This window comes from Pseudophryne corroboree, chromosome 7 (genome assembly GCF_028390025.1).
Source record: "Pseudophryne corroboree isolate aPseCor3 chromosome 7, aPseCor3.hap2, whole genome shotgun sequence".
Lineage (NCBI taxonomy): Eukaryota > Metazoa > Chordata > Amphibia > Anura > Myobatrachidae > Pseudophryne > Pseudophryne corroboree.
Genome location: NC_086450.1, coordinates 266,656,140 through 266,673,807, shown reverse-complemented (window position 1 = coordinate 266,673,807; position 17,668 = coordinate 266,656,140). Strand labels below are relative to the sequence as shown.

Here is a 17,668-nt window from a genome sequence, read left to right as displayed (position 1 = left end):
ATAACAATTAAAGATGTCAGATCTTTAAAAAACCATTAACTTAAACTCATTAAGTAAATACCCATCAAAATCTGCTATACTTACCCAAGTCAGTAAACATGAAATGGAAACCTAACAAAATGGCCTTCACAACATCCAGTAAAGATATGTATGTCCACTTCAGCCATACAGTAGCACATTGTGTGGAAGATGCTGCAACAGAAACTCATGTGTAAGCTTTGCAAATAGTAAGGTTGTTAGAATCATTTACACATGTGTGTTTGTCCTAATATTGCCAACTGCATACAAAAACATTACTATGTTTTTGTTGGAGACACTATAAGGCAACACATTATGGATTACAATGTGTTTTTAGGCAGGAGTATGTCTGATGTACCATACAACTCATGTGTTTGCTTTCAGAATGAAGTAACCAGACACATTTGCCACAAACAGGCATATGTATGTATGTAAATAATGAGTGATGTTGCTAGGCCGGATATCTGAAAGCACCAGTCCATTACATGTGTTCCATGTTTAGTGCTTTGTACCAATGTATTAAACATATGGATAAGTAACGGATAAATGTTTTTAATTTCAGCTTCTAGTCCTGGTACCAGCATCCCTCCGCCACAACAGCAACACAGTGACATGGATGACACAATCATGTTAGAAATGCATCCAGTAATCGAAGGAATCAGCCCACCAGTACCTGTGAGTACTCCACCACAGCAAAGCACACCACCACCCCAACACAGCCCAACAACACCAGTAACACAAGGCCCTGATCAAGTGTTCTGGACCATTTGGGCTAGACAGCAGGCCACTAATAAAGATTGCCTGCGTAGGCAGACCCAAATGTTTGCAAGCCTACCATCTCACCTCAGACGAATCAGCAGAAATCTGAGTAGACAAAATGAAACAAACACAAGAATTGCAAATACCATAGAAATCATGCGTGCAGACATTACACGTCATGGGCAACTTACAGCGCATAATGGAAGAACAGCACAGACAACAGCAAAGCTATATCAACATTTTAGAAAGCAATCAAATGATCAATGAATCCATGTCCAGAATTGTAGACACTCAAAATGCTGCAACACGTGAACTCAATGCCACCCTCACTAACCTCAATGAAACACTCAGATCCCTGCAGCAACAGCAAACAAACAGCAGTTCTGGTACGACTACTCCAAATGTAACGCCAGTGTAATCACCACCAAGGCGCTCCACCAGAGCACGCCAACACGACAGTGGTAAAGGCAAAGGCCAGGACAAGCAACCACCCAAATAAACATAAAAAACACACCCATTTCTTTAAAGAGAAGAGAAACAAAACACTTACCAAGTGTATGATCAACAGAATGTATATAACACTTAGCTCCTTGACAATTTGTACAACATCATTAATTATAACTGGTACAAACAACAACAGGAATTTTGTAAGCACATTTCTTCTTTATCATCTTGGTATTTTTTGTTAGCAGGAAACTGTTGTTTGAGCTGCACATAGATGTTAGCATGCAGAAAGCAGACCACTTGATTTTTTTCTAATCATTACTCTTTCTAGATTCTAATCATAATTTGAGCCAGAAGACAGACTAATTGGCAGCCAGGCGGATTGTCTTAAGCAAGCAGAAAGAAGACCACTTGATTTTTTTCTAATCATTACTCTTTCTAGATTCTAATCATTCTTTGAGCCAGCAGACAGACTAATTGGCAGCCAGGCAGATTGTCTTAAAGCAGGCAGAAAGCAGACCACTTGATTTTTTTCTAATCATTACTCTTTCTAGATTCTAATCATTCTTTGAGCCAGCAGACAGACTAATTGGCAGCCAGGCAGATTGTCTTAAAGCAGGCAGAAAGCAGACCACTTGATTTTTTTCTAATCATTACTCTTTCTAGATTCTAATCATTCTTTGAGTCAGCAGACCGACTAATTGGCAGCCAGGCAGATTCATCCATGACCAATACAAATTTACAATGTGTATTGTAACTGTTTTACATTTCTTCTCTAGACGAATTGACAAGAAAAACACAATTGAGTTGGCTAAAAGTGTCCTAATATGTTGGGGGTAATATTTAGATAATTCAGTCCGAAAATGACTGACATTATTGTTGTGCCATGTTTGTACGTGTTAAAAATAAGTAATCAGATTTAAAAACATGATGCAGAAACAACAACATTTGAAATATTTGAAAGTTGAACACAAATGTGTGTAATAATGGATATATGTTGAAAAATGTGTATTGCTTTACAAATCTACAAGTTTTGGCCAGCAAACATAAGGAAATAAATTATTTTGCATGAGAGAAGTTTGTGTCCCTTTTATAGGCATCCTAATTCAGGTTAGAATGATTTGTAAGTGTCAACACATGTAAACACGGCTGAAAAAAGCAGGTCTATTTTTTTGCTGCGTTTTTTAACGAATCGCAAACAAATCCGACCGCAATTGAGCACTCAGAGACTAACACCCAAATACGAATGAATAGTGAATTCCCGTATTGTATGAAATAACAGGCGCGTTTGACCGATGGTCTATTCATTCGTATTTGTGTACTTTGCCGTTCAAACCATTACGAATGTCCCAAACACTGCCGAGATTTGTGCTTAGTGAATTCCCGTGTTGGGACTTAGAAGAAAAAAAAACACAAAATCGTCCAAACTCGGATTTTTAGTAAATACTGGCCCTGGTCGGGGTACCCTGGGGGAGTGGGGACCCCTTAAATCAATCCAGGCACCCAAGGGCCAGGGATGAAGCCCAAGGCTGTCCCCCCCATCCCTGGGTGGTGGATGGGGGACTGATAGCCTTTTTGTGTGTAAAGAAAGAATACTGTCTTTTGTTTTAGAACTACAAGTCCCAGCAAGCCTCCCTCGTTTGCTGGTACTTGGAGAACCACAAGTACCAGCATGCGGGGAAATAATGGGCCCGCTGGTACCTGTAGTTCTACAACAAAGGAAATACCCAAATAAAACAAGACACACACCGTGACAGTACAATTTTATTAAAACACACTTACACTCAAACATACTTACCTACATCCCACGCCGCCCAATCACGTCCCCTTCTCAATGTAGAATCCAAACGTTTACCTGTAAATCCAAAATTCCAATATATTCACCTATTATTCAGTGATGATCGGTCCTCTTCTTTCATGAATTAATCCACGGCCTTGCCTAAAATAAAAAAAAACGAAAGTCCTATCCACGCCACTAAAAGGATTCCATGTTTCCACATGGAACCCCTTTCCCCAAATGCCGGGACCCCCTGTGACTCCTATCACTGGAGCCCAGCAGCCAATTAGGGAGCGCACATCATGGCGCTCTCCTGCTTGGCTGTGCGCTACTAGCCTGTCAATCAGGAGTAGCGCAGCGGCTAGAATGGAGCTTAGCACAGCTCTATTCTAGCCTATGATGGGAACTTTGCAGGCTGCGGCTAACCGCGGGGGTAATTGGGGTCACTCTTGTGGGTGAGAATGAAGAGAGTATCTGTCTTTCTGATGGCACTGGTATGATCCATGTCATGGACTACGTCCAAAGATGCATCTCCAGCAGTAAAGTCTGGCCCTTAAGACCGAGACTACAATTTCTTCGTTAAGATGGTATTTAGAAACCACCTTACGACGATACCCAGATTTGGTTCAAAGAACTGCTCTATCTGGATAAATAATTCAGAAATGAAGAATGACATAACAATGCCCGTAAATCTGAAATTCTTCTAACTGAAGCAAGGTCAGTAGAAAAAGAACTTTAGCTGTCGACCATCTAAGATCCAATCTTTCAAGTGGTTCAATTGGGACAGCCTAAAGGGCCTTTAGGACTAACTTAAATCCCAAGGCACTGTAGGAAGAACAAAAGGAGGTTTAATGTGTCGCATTCCTTGGAAAAATATGCACACATCCTGTAGGTTAACAATTTTCTTTTGGAACCATACAGTCAATGCTGACACTAGTATTCAAGAAATCAGTCATAACATTTATGCATTCATACCTGAAAAAAAAATTATAGAAAGCTATTTTTTTCAGCAAAATAATTGCTGTCATTAAAACTGGGGTACATAAAAATGGGTATAAGTATAGATTTGGGTCATTTTAGGGGACTTAAAAAAAAAAGTGGAAACAGACCTATTCCTCCTACCTGCAAGTCTAAATACTTGTCCTACTCATAAAGCACCCCAATACCTTGTACCCCAATTTCCAACACTTTGCATTTTTTTTGTCCCCAAAAAGAGATGGTGAGGAGAAATCCGCAAAAAACCCTGTGGAAGCTTATCACTGCTAGTAGGATACCGAGTGGTGGAGGTGGAGGAAGAGGAACAAGAGGAAGAGGAAAAGCAAGGAGAAGACTTGCTCATGGTGGTGGAATGTGATTTTTTCCATACATGTAATGTATTGGATTACATTTTTAAAACAGACTCCTGGGGGGTAATTAGCTGTGATAAGTTATTGCAAATGCAATCATTAGGGAACCTATTAGCGAGGATACATTTATAGGATTTATCGTGGATTTCTCTTCGCCATCTCTGAGCTGGTGATAAGTAGTGAAAAATCCCTATTTTAAGCTACAAATGTCGAGATTTGGTTCTGAACTCCTGGGACACCCCCCTGAATGACTAATTAGGTACTTAGAAGTTTTTTATTATTTTTAATTAGCCAATAATGACATTTCAATTTTGGGGTGAAAGTGCAAAGTGATGGAAAATGGAATACAAGGTATGGGACATGTACATTGGGGTGATCTAAGACTGGGACAGGTATTTTTAGGTTTGCAGATGGGAGTAGTCGGGTCAGTTAACACTTTTTTTTTTTTTTTTTTTTTTAAAGTCCCCTAAAATGACCCAAACATTTACTTATACCCATTTTTATGTATTCCAAATTTGACGAGAGCACTCAGTTTGCAGGGGAAAAAAATAGCTTTCTATCATTTTTCAGAATTTAAAAAAAAAAATATATATAACATTAGCCACGATCGCGGATTGCGTTATCGCGGCTTACTGGCGCATGCACAGTTCAGACCTGATCGCTGCTGTGCGAAAACGCACAGCAGCGATCAGGCCTGAATTAGCCCCTTTGTCTACACTCTAGATTGGGTAGCATGAGGGAAAGGATCAAGGGCAATTGGAAATGGGCAGGAAAGGAGTGAGGAAAGTTGTTTGAGTAGATAATCCCAAAAGCAAATTATGTTTGGCTATGACTAAGAGATATGTTAAAAAAAAAAAAAAGTAAATTTCTGACTACATTCTCTCTACATTTACATTTAAGATCTGTACATTATCATAGTGTTATCTTATGCATTATTACTATTAAACAATATATTTTATAAGCAAATGTGGAAACAGAATTAAGAGCTTCTTCTGATAGTATACCAGATCACTTCTGGCGGTGGGCCCTAAATAATTTCCCCAAGATTTTCCTTACCCAACTACAGTAGTTTAAAATTATAAAGTTTAAAAACCCAAACAGGGAGATACATATTTATACAGAACACAGATCTAAGGGCTCTAATGATTGTGTTCTATACAGTTATACCATCTCAACAATGATTTAAATGACATAAAATGTATTGTGAAACGTAGAAAAAGAATAATGGATACTGATAAAATTTATTCACAATTTCGTACAGAATAGCACATACATACTGTATATAAAAAGCAGGTTAAACAACTGAACTTTTAATACAGATTTTACCGGACCAGCAGTGTAGAACAATCTGAAAAGGTTCATATATACCAATGAGGCTCCCCTCATCTTCCCTCCTTAGGTCCAGCATTGTTGTTGGTCATTTTACACTACTTACTCCTTTTTAAAGGACCATTTCTATTCGACAGATATTTCAGTTTTTCCATGCGCACAAAACCAATGTGATATGTAAAATTCATTCTAACTGCTCTCCTCCTAGTGTATTTTAATGTATTTGCTTGTAAGTAATGTTATTCATGTGTCAGTTTTCAGATTTCTCCAAGCTGGCACTTCTAGTGATATATCCCTGTATATCATGTTTTCTTACATTTTTGGTATGTACAGTACGTATATTTTCTTTCCACTGCCAGTGGTTGTTATCACCATATGCTGTACTTATTTTTTCTATTTACCATCTAGATACTGTACCCCTGAGGAAGTCCTTTGGGACGAAACATGTTACGTCTACTGTGCATTTGCGATCTGTATCACAACTTGATCAATTTTCGGCAAAGACATCTGTCATATTCAACCGGAATGACCTTCAGTGTCTCTTTGTGAAACCATACATTTTTATATATGTATGTGCTATTCTGTATGAAATTGTGAATACATTTTATCAGTACCCATTATTCTGTTTCTACATTTCAAAAAACATTTTGTAATTTAAATCATTGTTGAGATGGTATAATTATATAGAACACAATCATTAGCGCCCTCAGATATGTGTTCTTTATTATTTCTCGGAGTCTCTGCTAGCAGGGGGCACATCTAGAGGTGCTGCTTTTAACTTAACCCACCACAATAGGGTATTTGTTGTATAGATATATTTATATCTAGGGAATGTTTCATATATTGTTTACGTTAGCAGCTGCCAATTTGTAGTTCTACTACCTCTGCTGCGTTTTGGTTAGAAATTGTCCTCGTCAGTTCTTATGCTATCAAGCTCTGCACTGTATATTATGTTTACTGAATTGGTCAGTGTGTTATAAAAAGATTTTTTTTTAAATGTTATTATTTTACTATACAGTATTTCATAAATTTAGCACCACGATGACTTATAGATCCAAAAGTAACCTAACTAATGAAAAATATTCTATTTTCCTCTAGCTTATAAACAAACAGTCTCTGCACAGCTCCATCTTCACTTTTAGAGAATTAGCTCCAGCATATTTAACATCTTTCTCTCCACCTTAACTTACCTATGCAACAACTACTGTACATTTGAACTACCATTAAACTTCAAAAAGTGCAGATGTCATAGATTACATGATACAAAGATGGCTAGGTCTTGAATTTGTGTTTTTTATACCTCTACAATGTCACTGTAGGGAAAATAAATGTACACCAAAGCCTGGCATAGTACTCTATAGAACTTTAATGTACAGCTATGGACAGACTTTCTCTTGCCCTGAGAGATGTAGCATTAGCTGACTCTCAGGTCTGGGTATCAGGGGTTTCCCATATTTTATATGTGAAGTCTCCATTAAAGATGAGAAGTCATTTATATCTAAAGAAAAGCTAATACATGAATAGACTTACATCTTTAACATAATTAGAAGAAATTGGCTTCCCTTCCCGATCAATTGCGCCTTCTGCAATGATAATGATGTTTAGCCTTGAACCACGACTTCGAGTCTGCATACAAGATAAAAATCAAGATATGAGAAATTACTTATTTAAAAAAAATGCAACGAAGAGCAGAAAGTCAAAATTGCTTCTCACGCAGGATGAATGAAATATACTGTATAAACTACTTTTTAATTTTACATACAAATGTAAACTGGATCCATCATAATGGATGATTGTGTCTCACTTCAACACCTTATCACATACAATCTGTGTCACATCAGACAGTACCAACTTTTAGGTTGTGCAGCATAATTCCTGTACAGTATTTGTATAATCACTTATGGAACATTAAAAACTACTGAATGTTATCAATCAATAGCAGGCAGAGAATACAATCACCCGTGCATTTTACTATAGCGCACTAACAGATCGCGCCAGTGGACCACCCCATGGGCCTCTCAGCAGAAAATAAAGTGAATATACATTTGTGATTTTGTTGGACGTTTTCTACCATACTATAATTGTTGGCAGAATCTCTATTCCTAACTGTCTATACAACTTTCTTCAAATCCTGGCTGCCTAGCCATCTCAGGTGAAAGCACCATGGGAGTCATTCCAAACTGATTGCACGCTAGCTAGTTTATGCAGCTGTGATCAGGTCAAAACTCAGCAAATCTGCGTATCCACCGCAATGCGAAGGCGCGTCGTACAGATACAAAGTGGATCGTTGCTGATCGATGGATTTTACGAAGAATCCATTTGCACAACCGATCGCAAGGAGTTTGACAGGTAGAAGGAGTTTATGGGTGTCAACTGACCGTTTTCTGGGAGTGTTTGGAAAAATGCAGGCGTGTCCAAACGTTTGCAGGGCGGGTGTCTGACGTTAATTCCGGAACCGGACGGGCTGAAGTGATCGCAGTGGCTGAGTAAGTTCAGACCTACTCAGAAACTGCACAAACTGTTTTCGTATTGCTCGGCTACACAATCGTTCGCACACTTACAAAGCAAAAATACACTCCCCCACAGGCTGTGACTATCTGATCGCAGCGCTGCAAAAAAATAGCTAGCGAGCAATCAACTCGGAATGACCCCCCATGGACTGATGGGGAGATGATGTAAAATAGGATTTTAATACCTACCGGTAAATCCTTTTCTCTTAGTCCGTAGAGGATGCTGGGGATGCTTCAGGAACCATGGGGTATAGACGGGATCCGCAGGAGACATGGGCACCTCAAGACCTTGAATGGGTGTGAACTGGCTCCTCCCTCCATGCCCCTCCTCCAGACCCCAGTTATAGGAACTGTGCCCAGGGAGACGGACATTTCGAGGAAAGAATTTATTGATAAACCACGGTGAGCATTTTACCAGCTCACACCTCCAGTATGCCGCAGAATATAGCATTCAATAGAACACCAGCCGACGGCATGAAGCATATGCAGCAATACGCGGACATAAAGCGTAATCTATGTGTGTAAACACAACCAGTAACAGCATAATGCATGCTATGGCCTAAATATCGTCAGCAACAGGCTGACTTAAACACAACACCATGTGTGTAAACATACCCAATGACAGCAGATACAGTACACACTGGGATGGGCGCCCAGCATCCTCTATGGACTAAGAGAAAAGGATTTACCGGTAGGTATTAAAATCCTATTTTCTCATACGTCCTAGAGGATGCTTCAAGAACCATGGGGTTTATACCAAAGCTCTAGAACAGGCGGGAGAGTGCGGATGACTCTGCAGCACCGATTGACCAAACAAGAGGTCCTCCTCAGCCAGGGTATCAAACTGCTGCTCGGCAGAGTTGTAAAGCCGAGACCCCCCCACCCCCACCACCTTTCTGGTAGAATGGGCATTCACCGATTTCGGTAACGGCAATCCTGCCGTAGAATGAGCCTGCTGAATCGTATTACAGATGCAGCGTGCAATAGTCTGCTTGGAAGCAGGAGCCCCAGTCTTGTTGGGAGCCCACAGGACAAACAGAGCCTGTTTTCCTAATCTGAGCCGTTCTGGCGAAACAGATTTTCAAAGCTCTGACCACATGGAGAGACTTCGATTCCGCCAAGGCGTCAGTAGCCACTGGCACCACAATAGGCTGGTTTACGTGAAACGATGAAACCACTTTTGGCAGAAAATTGCTGACGAGTTCTCAACTCCGCTCTATCTGCATGGAAGATTAAATAGGGCTTTTGTGAGACAAAGCCGCCAATGCAGACACCCGCCTTGCGGATGCCAAGGTCAACAGCATGACCCCTTTCTAAGTAAGGAATTTCAACTCAACCTTACGTAAAGGTTCGAACCAATGAGATTGCAGGAACTGCAACACCACATTAAGATCCCATAGTGCCACTGGGGGCACAAAGGGAAGTTGGATGTGCAGAACGCCCTTCACGAAGGTCTGAACTTCTGGAAGGGAGGCCAATTGTTTCTGAAAGAAAATAGATAAGGTCAAAATTTGTACATTAATGGAGCCTAACTTTAGGCCCGCATCCACACCTGCTTGCAAAAAATGGAGCAAACGCCCCAGCTGAAATTTTTTTCGTAGGAGCCTTCTTGGATTCACACCAAGACACACATTTTCTCCAAATACGGTGGTAAAGCTTCACCGTTATTTCCTTTCTAGCCTGAAGCAATGTGGGAATTACTTCACTGGGAATACCCTTTCGGGCTAGGATATGGCGTTCAACCGCCATGCCATCAAACGCAGCCGCGGTAAGTCTTGATACACGCACGGTCCTTGCAGTAACAGGTCCTCTCGTAGAGGAAGAGGCCAGGGATCTTCTATGAGTAATTCTTGAAGATCTGGATACCAAGCCCTCCTTGGCCAGTCCGGAACAATGAGGATCGCCTGAACCTTTGTTCTTCTTATGATCTTTATCACCTTTGGAAAGAGTGGAAATGGAGGGAACACATAGACCGACTGAAACACACATGGTGTCACCAGGGCGTCCACCGCTATTGCTTGAGGGTCCCTCGACCTGGAACCATATCTCTGAAGTTTCTTGTTGAGGCGAGACGCCATCATGTCTATTTGAGGAATTCCCCAAAGACTTGTGAAAACCTCTTGATGAAGACCCAACTCTCCTGGATGGAGATCGTGTCTGCTGAGGAAGTCTGTTTCCCAGTTGTCTACAACGAGAATGAAGACCGCTAACAGAGCGTTTACACGCCTTTCCGCCCAGCGGAAAACTTTTGTGGCTTCTGCCATTGCCGCTTTGCTCTTCGTTCCGCCATAGGGGTTTACTTACGCCACTGCTGTTAAGTTGTCCGACTGAATTAAGACGGGCAGATCGCGAAGAAGATGTTCCGCTTGCAGAAGGTCGTTGTAAATAGCCCTTAATTCCAAGCTTCCCGGCTTGACCGTTTTCCCTGGAAATTCTTCCCCTTGAAAGACTGTTCCCCAGCCTCGGAGACTTGCATCCATGGACACCAGGATCCAATCCTGGATCCCGAACCTTCGTCCCTCTAGGAGGTGAGAACTGTGCAGCCACCACAGGAGAGAGATTCTGGTCCTGGAAAATAGGATTATTTTCCGGTGCATGTGCAGGTGAGACCCGGACCACATGTCCAACTGGTCCCTCTAAAACCACTCTGGCATTTAACCTGCTCACCAAATGGCCTCGTAGGCTGCAACCATCTTCTTTATCAACGGAACGTATTGACGGATTTACACTGTTGCAAATCTGATCCAACTCTGGATCCTCAGAGCTCTTTCCACTGGAAGAAACAAACTCTCAACAGTTCTGTATATAACCTTATTCCCAACTCCGACATCCGCGTTGTTGGGATCAACAGTGATTCTGGCAAGTTCAGGAGCCAACCACTGTGTTGAAGAACTGTCAGAGAGAAAACAACGATTTGCACCACTTGTTTCTTGACCTCGCCGTAGTCAGGAGAGCATCCCACTACAGAATAATAATGGCTTTTACTATTGAAGGAAAACCATCATACTGCCATCACTCCGGTGAATTGGCAATGACAATCCTGAATAGCAAACCCAGGTAAGCCTAATGCGGAAGAAACAGTACTTAGACCCTCTTTCTCCTTTTACAGATTGGAGATCCCTGCCCTGAGAGATTCCATCTTGTAGTTCAACTTCTTAAGTAGAAATTTTTGGGATTGTTCTGACCGAGCCGTCCGGGCTCAGAAGCACGAAAAAGTTTGAATAACAGCTTTATTTTATTTATTTTTTAGTCACCAGGACAGCAGGAAAATGTCCTGATCCTGACCCAACTCCTGTATGGCGTCCAGAGGAGAATCGGTAAGATCTATTTGAAAAATCAGTGAGTGGAATCGTCTGGAAACTCCAGTATGTCCCCCTTGGGACTCTATTCTTAACTCACTGGTCCATGTCCATTCCAGGACTGACTGAAGAGTATACGACGTGGTCCCACCGGTGTGGGCTCCCGCAAGATAGACCCAGCGACATGCGGTGGATGTGGTATAAACAGAGGATAATTTCTGCTTCTGCGAACTTGAAAAGGCTGCTGACCTCTTACCTTTTCACCTTCCTCTACCTGCAAAGAAGGGGAAAAACCGTATCCATCCGGTCGAAATGACTGCATCCTGCAAAAATGCGTCACCAACCGTTGTGAGGGAACATAGCTCAAGAAGGTAGACTTACCAGTGGTATCTGCCGAGATCAACTTTACAAAGCCATCCCCAAACCAGGTTTCACCTTCATAGGGAAGATACTCCAGTACTTCTCGGAGTCAGCCTCAGCATTCCATTGGTGAATCCACAACGTCTTCCTAGTCGAGACCGCCATGGAAGTGGCCCGCGAACCCAAGAGTCCGATATCCCTTGTAGTCGCACGACAGTATGCTGCAATGATATAGACATAACTCAACTTCAGGAGTACCTTGCATACAACTACTCCCCCATGCGCATGTAATGCTAGTATAATCAACGTACATGCGGACACATAAGTAGAGTATCACATATCTTCCTGCATACGATCCTTTGTGACAGAGCCCGTGCAGAACAGGGGTGACTCTCACTTTCTTCTCTCCATGAGAAGGAATAACTTTACCTCAGCATTCATTTTATATATATATATATATATATATATATATATATATATATATATATATATATACACACATACACATAAATATACCTTCAAATGCACCTATACACACATATATCTATATATCTTATACGTATATATATATCCTTTTGTCAGGAACAGCAGGGTCCCTAGTGACGTTAATACGTTCCAATGTGTATGAACAGGTACTGAATGCCGATTTTGTGGATCTGATCAGGAAACATTATGGTCGACATAAACATTATTTAAGTCGATCTCAGGGAGTAGTAACTGGGCAAAATAACATTTTTGCGATCCCTAGGGGTCTGAGAGAAATCAATTCTATGAATGTGACTTTTTTCCATAAATATTATCGCATCTGTGATCGTGCCACAGACCAATGTAACCTTACTATACATACATATACATATAGCTCTTTCTGATATCACATTATCATGTCAATATCCACCCAGTCAGATATTGTTGGTGCCAACAGGGTCACCCCCCCACGTCTGTGTCTCCCATATAGTTTTCTCTCGGGAAAAATATATCTCTACTGACATGTTGACATTGATTTACATGTACCAAGTACTATGAGGAGTCGACAGCGCCGACAGTCATTCCCTTTGTGGCAGAGCACTCAGCCTCAGATATGCCGACACATGTGTACCAAACACCCACCGACATTACACTGGCTATAAGGGATAGACCCCAGTACATTCTGTCATGGAAACACATAAGGAGTTTACCAGCTCATTTACACCGCGCTCATGATATAGTGTGCTTTTATTTTTAACTTATATTGCACCAAACAACTGTGCCCCCCCTCATTTTCCACTCTGATCTATACAGTAGTGTTTTGGAAGGACCAGTGTCTCTGAGAGGAGAAAATGGCACTGGTTAGAGCTGTGAGGGCTAAGCCACGCCCCCTTAATGGCGTGCTTAAGTCCCGCTTATTTTTATATATTTATACTAGCGGGGGTCTGTATTTAGTTCCCAGGCACTGTATACTCTGATGCCAGTTGCTATTGAGGTTTTTATGCTGCCCAGGGTGCCCCCCCTGCGCCCTGCAGTGCCGTTTTGTATGTGGAAGCATGGCGCGCAGCGCAGCCGCTGCGCGGCACCTCGAAAGCAGTCACTGAAGTCTTCTGATCATCTTCTACTCACCCGGCTTCTGACTTCTGGCTCTGCAAGGGGGCGGTGACGGCACGGCTCCGGGAACGAGCATCTAGGCGTACCTAGCGATCAGACCCTCTGGAGCTAATGGTGTCCCAGTAGCCTAAGAAGCAGAGCCTTGAAACTCACAGAAGTAGGTCTGCTTCTTCTCTCCCCTCAGTCCCACGATGCAGGGAGCCTGTTGCCAACAGGTCTCCCTGAAAATAATAAACCTAACAAAGTCTTTTTTCTGAGAAACTCTGGAGAGCTCCTCAGTGTGCATCCAGTCTCACTGGGCACAGAATCTAACTGGGGTCTGGAGGAGGGGCATGGAGGGAGGAGCCAGTTCACACCCATTCAAGGTCTTGCGGATCCCGTCTATACCCCATGGTTCTTGAAGCATCCCCAGCATCCTCTAGGACGTATGAGAAATGTTGTGTTGCTTGCTTACATGTACAGCTTTTTCTTATTTCCCCTGTGCTGGGTAGGTCGGCACTTATGATACAGCTGTAATAATAAGTTGCTTGGCACCTGTGGGTCTGTCTTTGTACACTTCATCCCAGTATATAGAAGGCACCTATGTTCCCAGATACAAATGCGACAGCTCTTGATACAGGTGCTCTCGGCCATTGGTATTCTGATCACATCATTAATCAAATGAATAAGGAGATTTATGGTAGATTTACCATAGTTAAATCTCTTTCTGCGAGGTACATGGATTCCAAAAGGGAATAACATCAGGAGGTGTAGAAATGGATCTTGATCCGAGGCAGCAACAGGCTAAAGCTTTGACTGTTCCCAGGATGCATTGTACCCCCTCTTCTATACACCCACCTTCAGGTACTGGAGCTAATTTTCGTTAACCAGTCCAATGCAGTAGCAGGTAAAAGAGACAGTAGATGTTAGTCACATAGAACCACATTGTCACGACAGGAGAAGGGACTAGCGGCTAATGCCATACAAACCCAAAGAAGCTAAGTGCATCAGGGTGGGCACCCTCTGGAATCCAGTGTACATAGCAGAAAGAGATTTAACTATGGTAAGTGTACCATAAGTCTCCTTTACTGCAGCGGGGTACACTGGTATTCCAAAGGGAATAACATCGGGGATGTCCTAAAGCAGTTCCCATGGGAGAGGACGCACTGTAGCGGGTACAAGAACCCGGTGTCCAAAGGAAGCATCCTGGGAGGTAGAACTATCAAAGGTATAAAACCTGATCAACGTGTTCATTGAGGACCACGGAGCCGCCTTGCACAATTGTTCAGCAGAGGCGCCACGGCGGGCCGTCCAAGAGTAGCATGGCCTTTGATAGCAGCAGGAGCAGGGAGATCAGCCTGCGCATATGCATGTGCACTCATCATTCTAATCCATCTGGCCAAGGTCTGCTTATTCGCAGGCCAGCCACGTTTGTGAAAGCCAAAAAGTACAAAAAGGGCATCTGACCTCCTGAGGGAGGCAGTCCTCTCTACGTAAATACGGAGAGCCCGAACCACATCCAAAGAGCGTTCTTTGGAGGACATACCAGAAGAGATAAAAGCCGGAACCACAATCTCTTGGTTAAGATGAAAAGATGATACCACCTTAAGTAAATAACCAGGGCGACTTCTAAGAACTGCCTGGTCACGGTGAACAATCAGAAGGGGTGGACGACAGGACAAAGCGCCTAAGTCCGACACCCTCCTAGCAGAGGCAGTAGCCAATAAAAATACGACCTTAAGTGTAAGACATTTAAGACCCACAGACTCAAGAGGTTCAAATGGAGACTATTGCAGGGCATTTAAGAGAACAGACAGATCCCATGGAGCCACAGGAGGGACATAGGGAGACTGAATCCTTAAAACACCCTGAGTGAAAGTATGAACGTCAGGAATAGACATAATATTCCTCTGAAACCATACCGACAAAGCAGATATATGAACCTTGAGGGAGGCAAGACGAAGGTATAAGTCCAGGCCCTGTTGCTGAAAAGCCAAAAGTCTAAGTTTTAAAGTATATGCATCATATTTCTTACGAGCACACCAGGTGAAGTAAGAATTCCAGACCCTATAATAAATCCATACAGAAGCCGGTTTACGGGCTTACAACATAGTTTGAATAACCGCCTCAGAGAGTCCCTTGGCCCTCAGGAGTGAAGCTTCAAGAGCCACGCCGTCAAAGCCAGTCTGGCCAGGTCCGGGTAGACACAAGGGCCCTGAACGAGGAGATCTCTATCGAGAGACCCTGCAGTTCTGAGAACCAACGCCGTCTGGGCCATGCTGGAGCAACTAGTAGTATTTCTCTTTCTTGCTTGAACTTCTGCAGTACCCTGGGCAGGAGTGACACTGGAGGGAACACGTATGGCAGCCAAAAGTTCCATGGAATTGCCAGTGCGTCCACGAATGCTGCTCGAGGATCCCTTGTCCTTGATCTGAAGATTGGTACCTTGTGCTTGTGTCGAGATGCCATCAGGTCTATATCTGGTAGTCCCCACTTGTCCACCAGGAGTTGAAAGACTTCCGGATGAAGACTCCACTCCCCGGCATGAACGTACTGATGACTGAGGAAATCCGCTTCCCAGTTGAGGACTCCTGGAATGAACACTACCGATATTGCTGGCAGATGACGTTCCGCCCAACGGAGGATTTGTGATACTTCCAGCATTGCCATGCGGCTTCGAGTGCCGCCTTGATGATTTATGAACGCTACCGTGGTGGCATTGTCTGATTGTACTTGAACGGGCCTGTTCTATATCAGAGCTAGGGCCAGTATCAACGCATTGAACACTGCCCGCAATTCCAGAATGTTTATAGGGAGGAGAGATTCCTCCCTGGTCCATCGACCCTGAAGAGAGTGTTGCTCCAACCCCACACCTCAACCCCACAGACTGGAATCCATTGTCAGGAGGACCCAGTTGGAGATCCAGAAGGGATGGTCCCTGCTCAACTGTTGGTCCTGTAGCCACCAGCTCAGTGACCGACGAACCTCCGTCAAGGAGTCAAGGAAATCATATGAGACCTGACCCGATGAGGCAGGCCGCCCCACTTGGAAAGGATTAACCTCTGCAAAGGGCGGGAATTAAATTGAGTACTCTACCATGTCGAAAGCCAAAACCATGAGGCCTAGTACTTACATCGCTGAGTGTATCGACACTCTTGGACGAGAGAGCAAATATCTGATCCTGTCCTGAAGTTTCAGGACTTTCTCTGGAGACGAAAACAATTGTTGGTTGTGTGTGTGTCCAGTAGTGCACCCAGGTGCACCATGCTCCGAGCCGGGACCAGCGAGGACTTTTTCCAGTTGATGATCCACCCGTGGCCTTGTAGGAATTGAACCGTCAGTTTCAGATGACCGAGGAGAACCTCTTGGGAGCTCGCCAGAATCAGCAAGTCGTCCAGATACAACAGGATCCTGATTCCCCGACGGCGCAGCAGAGCCGTCATCACGGCCATGACCTTGGTGAAGATCAGAGGGGCCCGTAGCCAATCCAAAAGGCAGTGCCTGGAATTGATCGTGTAGGTTACCAATAGCAAACCGCAGATATTGCTGATGCGACATGACAATAGGTATGTGAAGGTAAGCACCCTGTATGTCCAGGGATACCATATAGTCTTCGGGTTCCATGGCCAGCACTATAGAGCGCAATGTTTCCATACGGAATTTGGATACTCTCACAAACTTGTTCAAGGATTTGAGGTTGAGTATAGGCCGGAAGGACCCATTTGGCTTCGGAACAAGAAACAGGGTAGAATAGTATCCCCTGTCTCTCTGAGACAGAGGTACCGGCACTACCACTCCTGTATCCAGGAGGGATTGTACAACCAAGGGTAGAGCTTGCGCTTTTAACGGATCTGCAGGGATAACCATTGTGCAAAATTGGCAAGGGAGACATCTCTTGAAAGAGATTGCGTACCCGTGAGAGACAACTTCTCGCAACCAGGCGTCTGAAGTGGTCATTAACCAGGTCTGAGCGAACTATAGAAGTAGGCTTCTCACCCTGGGGTCCCACAGGGGGAGGCCCGCCCCGTCATGCAGCAGGCTTGTCTTGATTGGAAGCAGGCTGATGGGCGCCCCAGGATTGTTTAGATTTAGGCTTAGTGTTTTTGGAAGCACGAGCCTGTCGTGGATACGCCTGACCCTTTGTTTTACCTGGAGGTTGAAAGGAACTAAAGTTGGTACTCTTAGCCCTCGGAACAGAAAGATTGGTATTTGGGAGACACGCAGTCTTGGCAGTAGCCAAGTCAGATACGATCTTGTTCAGATCCTCCC

General features: G+C 43.4%; 1 protein-coding gene across 1 annotated transcript in view; it reads right to left on the bottom strand.

Annotated features, from left to right (window-relative positions):
* PFKL (phosphofructokinase, liver type) overlaps window positions 1–17,668 on the bottom strand; it is an 800,878-nt gene that overhangs the window by 493,061 nt on the left and 290,149 nt on the right. The window contains exon 8 of the mRNA XM_063934129.1: window positions 7,204–7,299. Coding sequence (XP_063790199.1) covers window positions 7,204–7,299 — 96 coding nt within the window. The remainder of the gene's footprint in view (window positions 1–7,203; window positions 7,300–17,668) is intronic.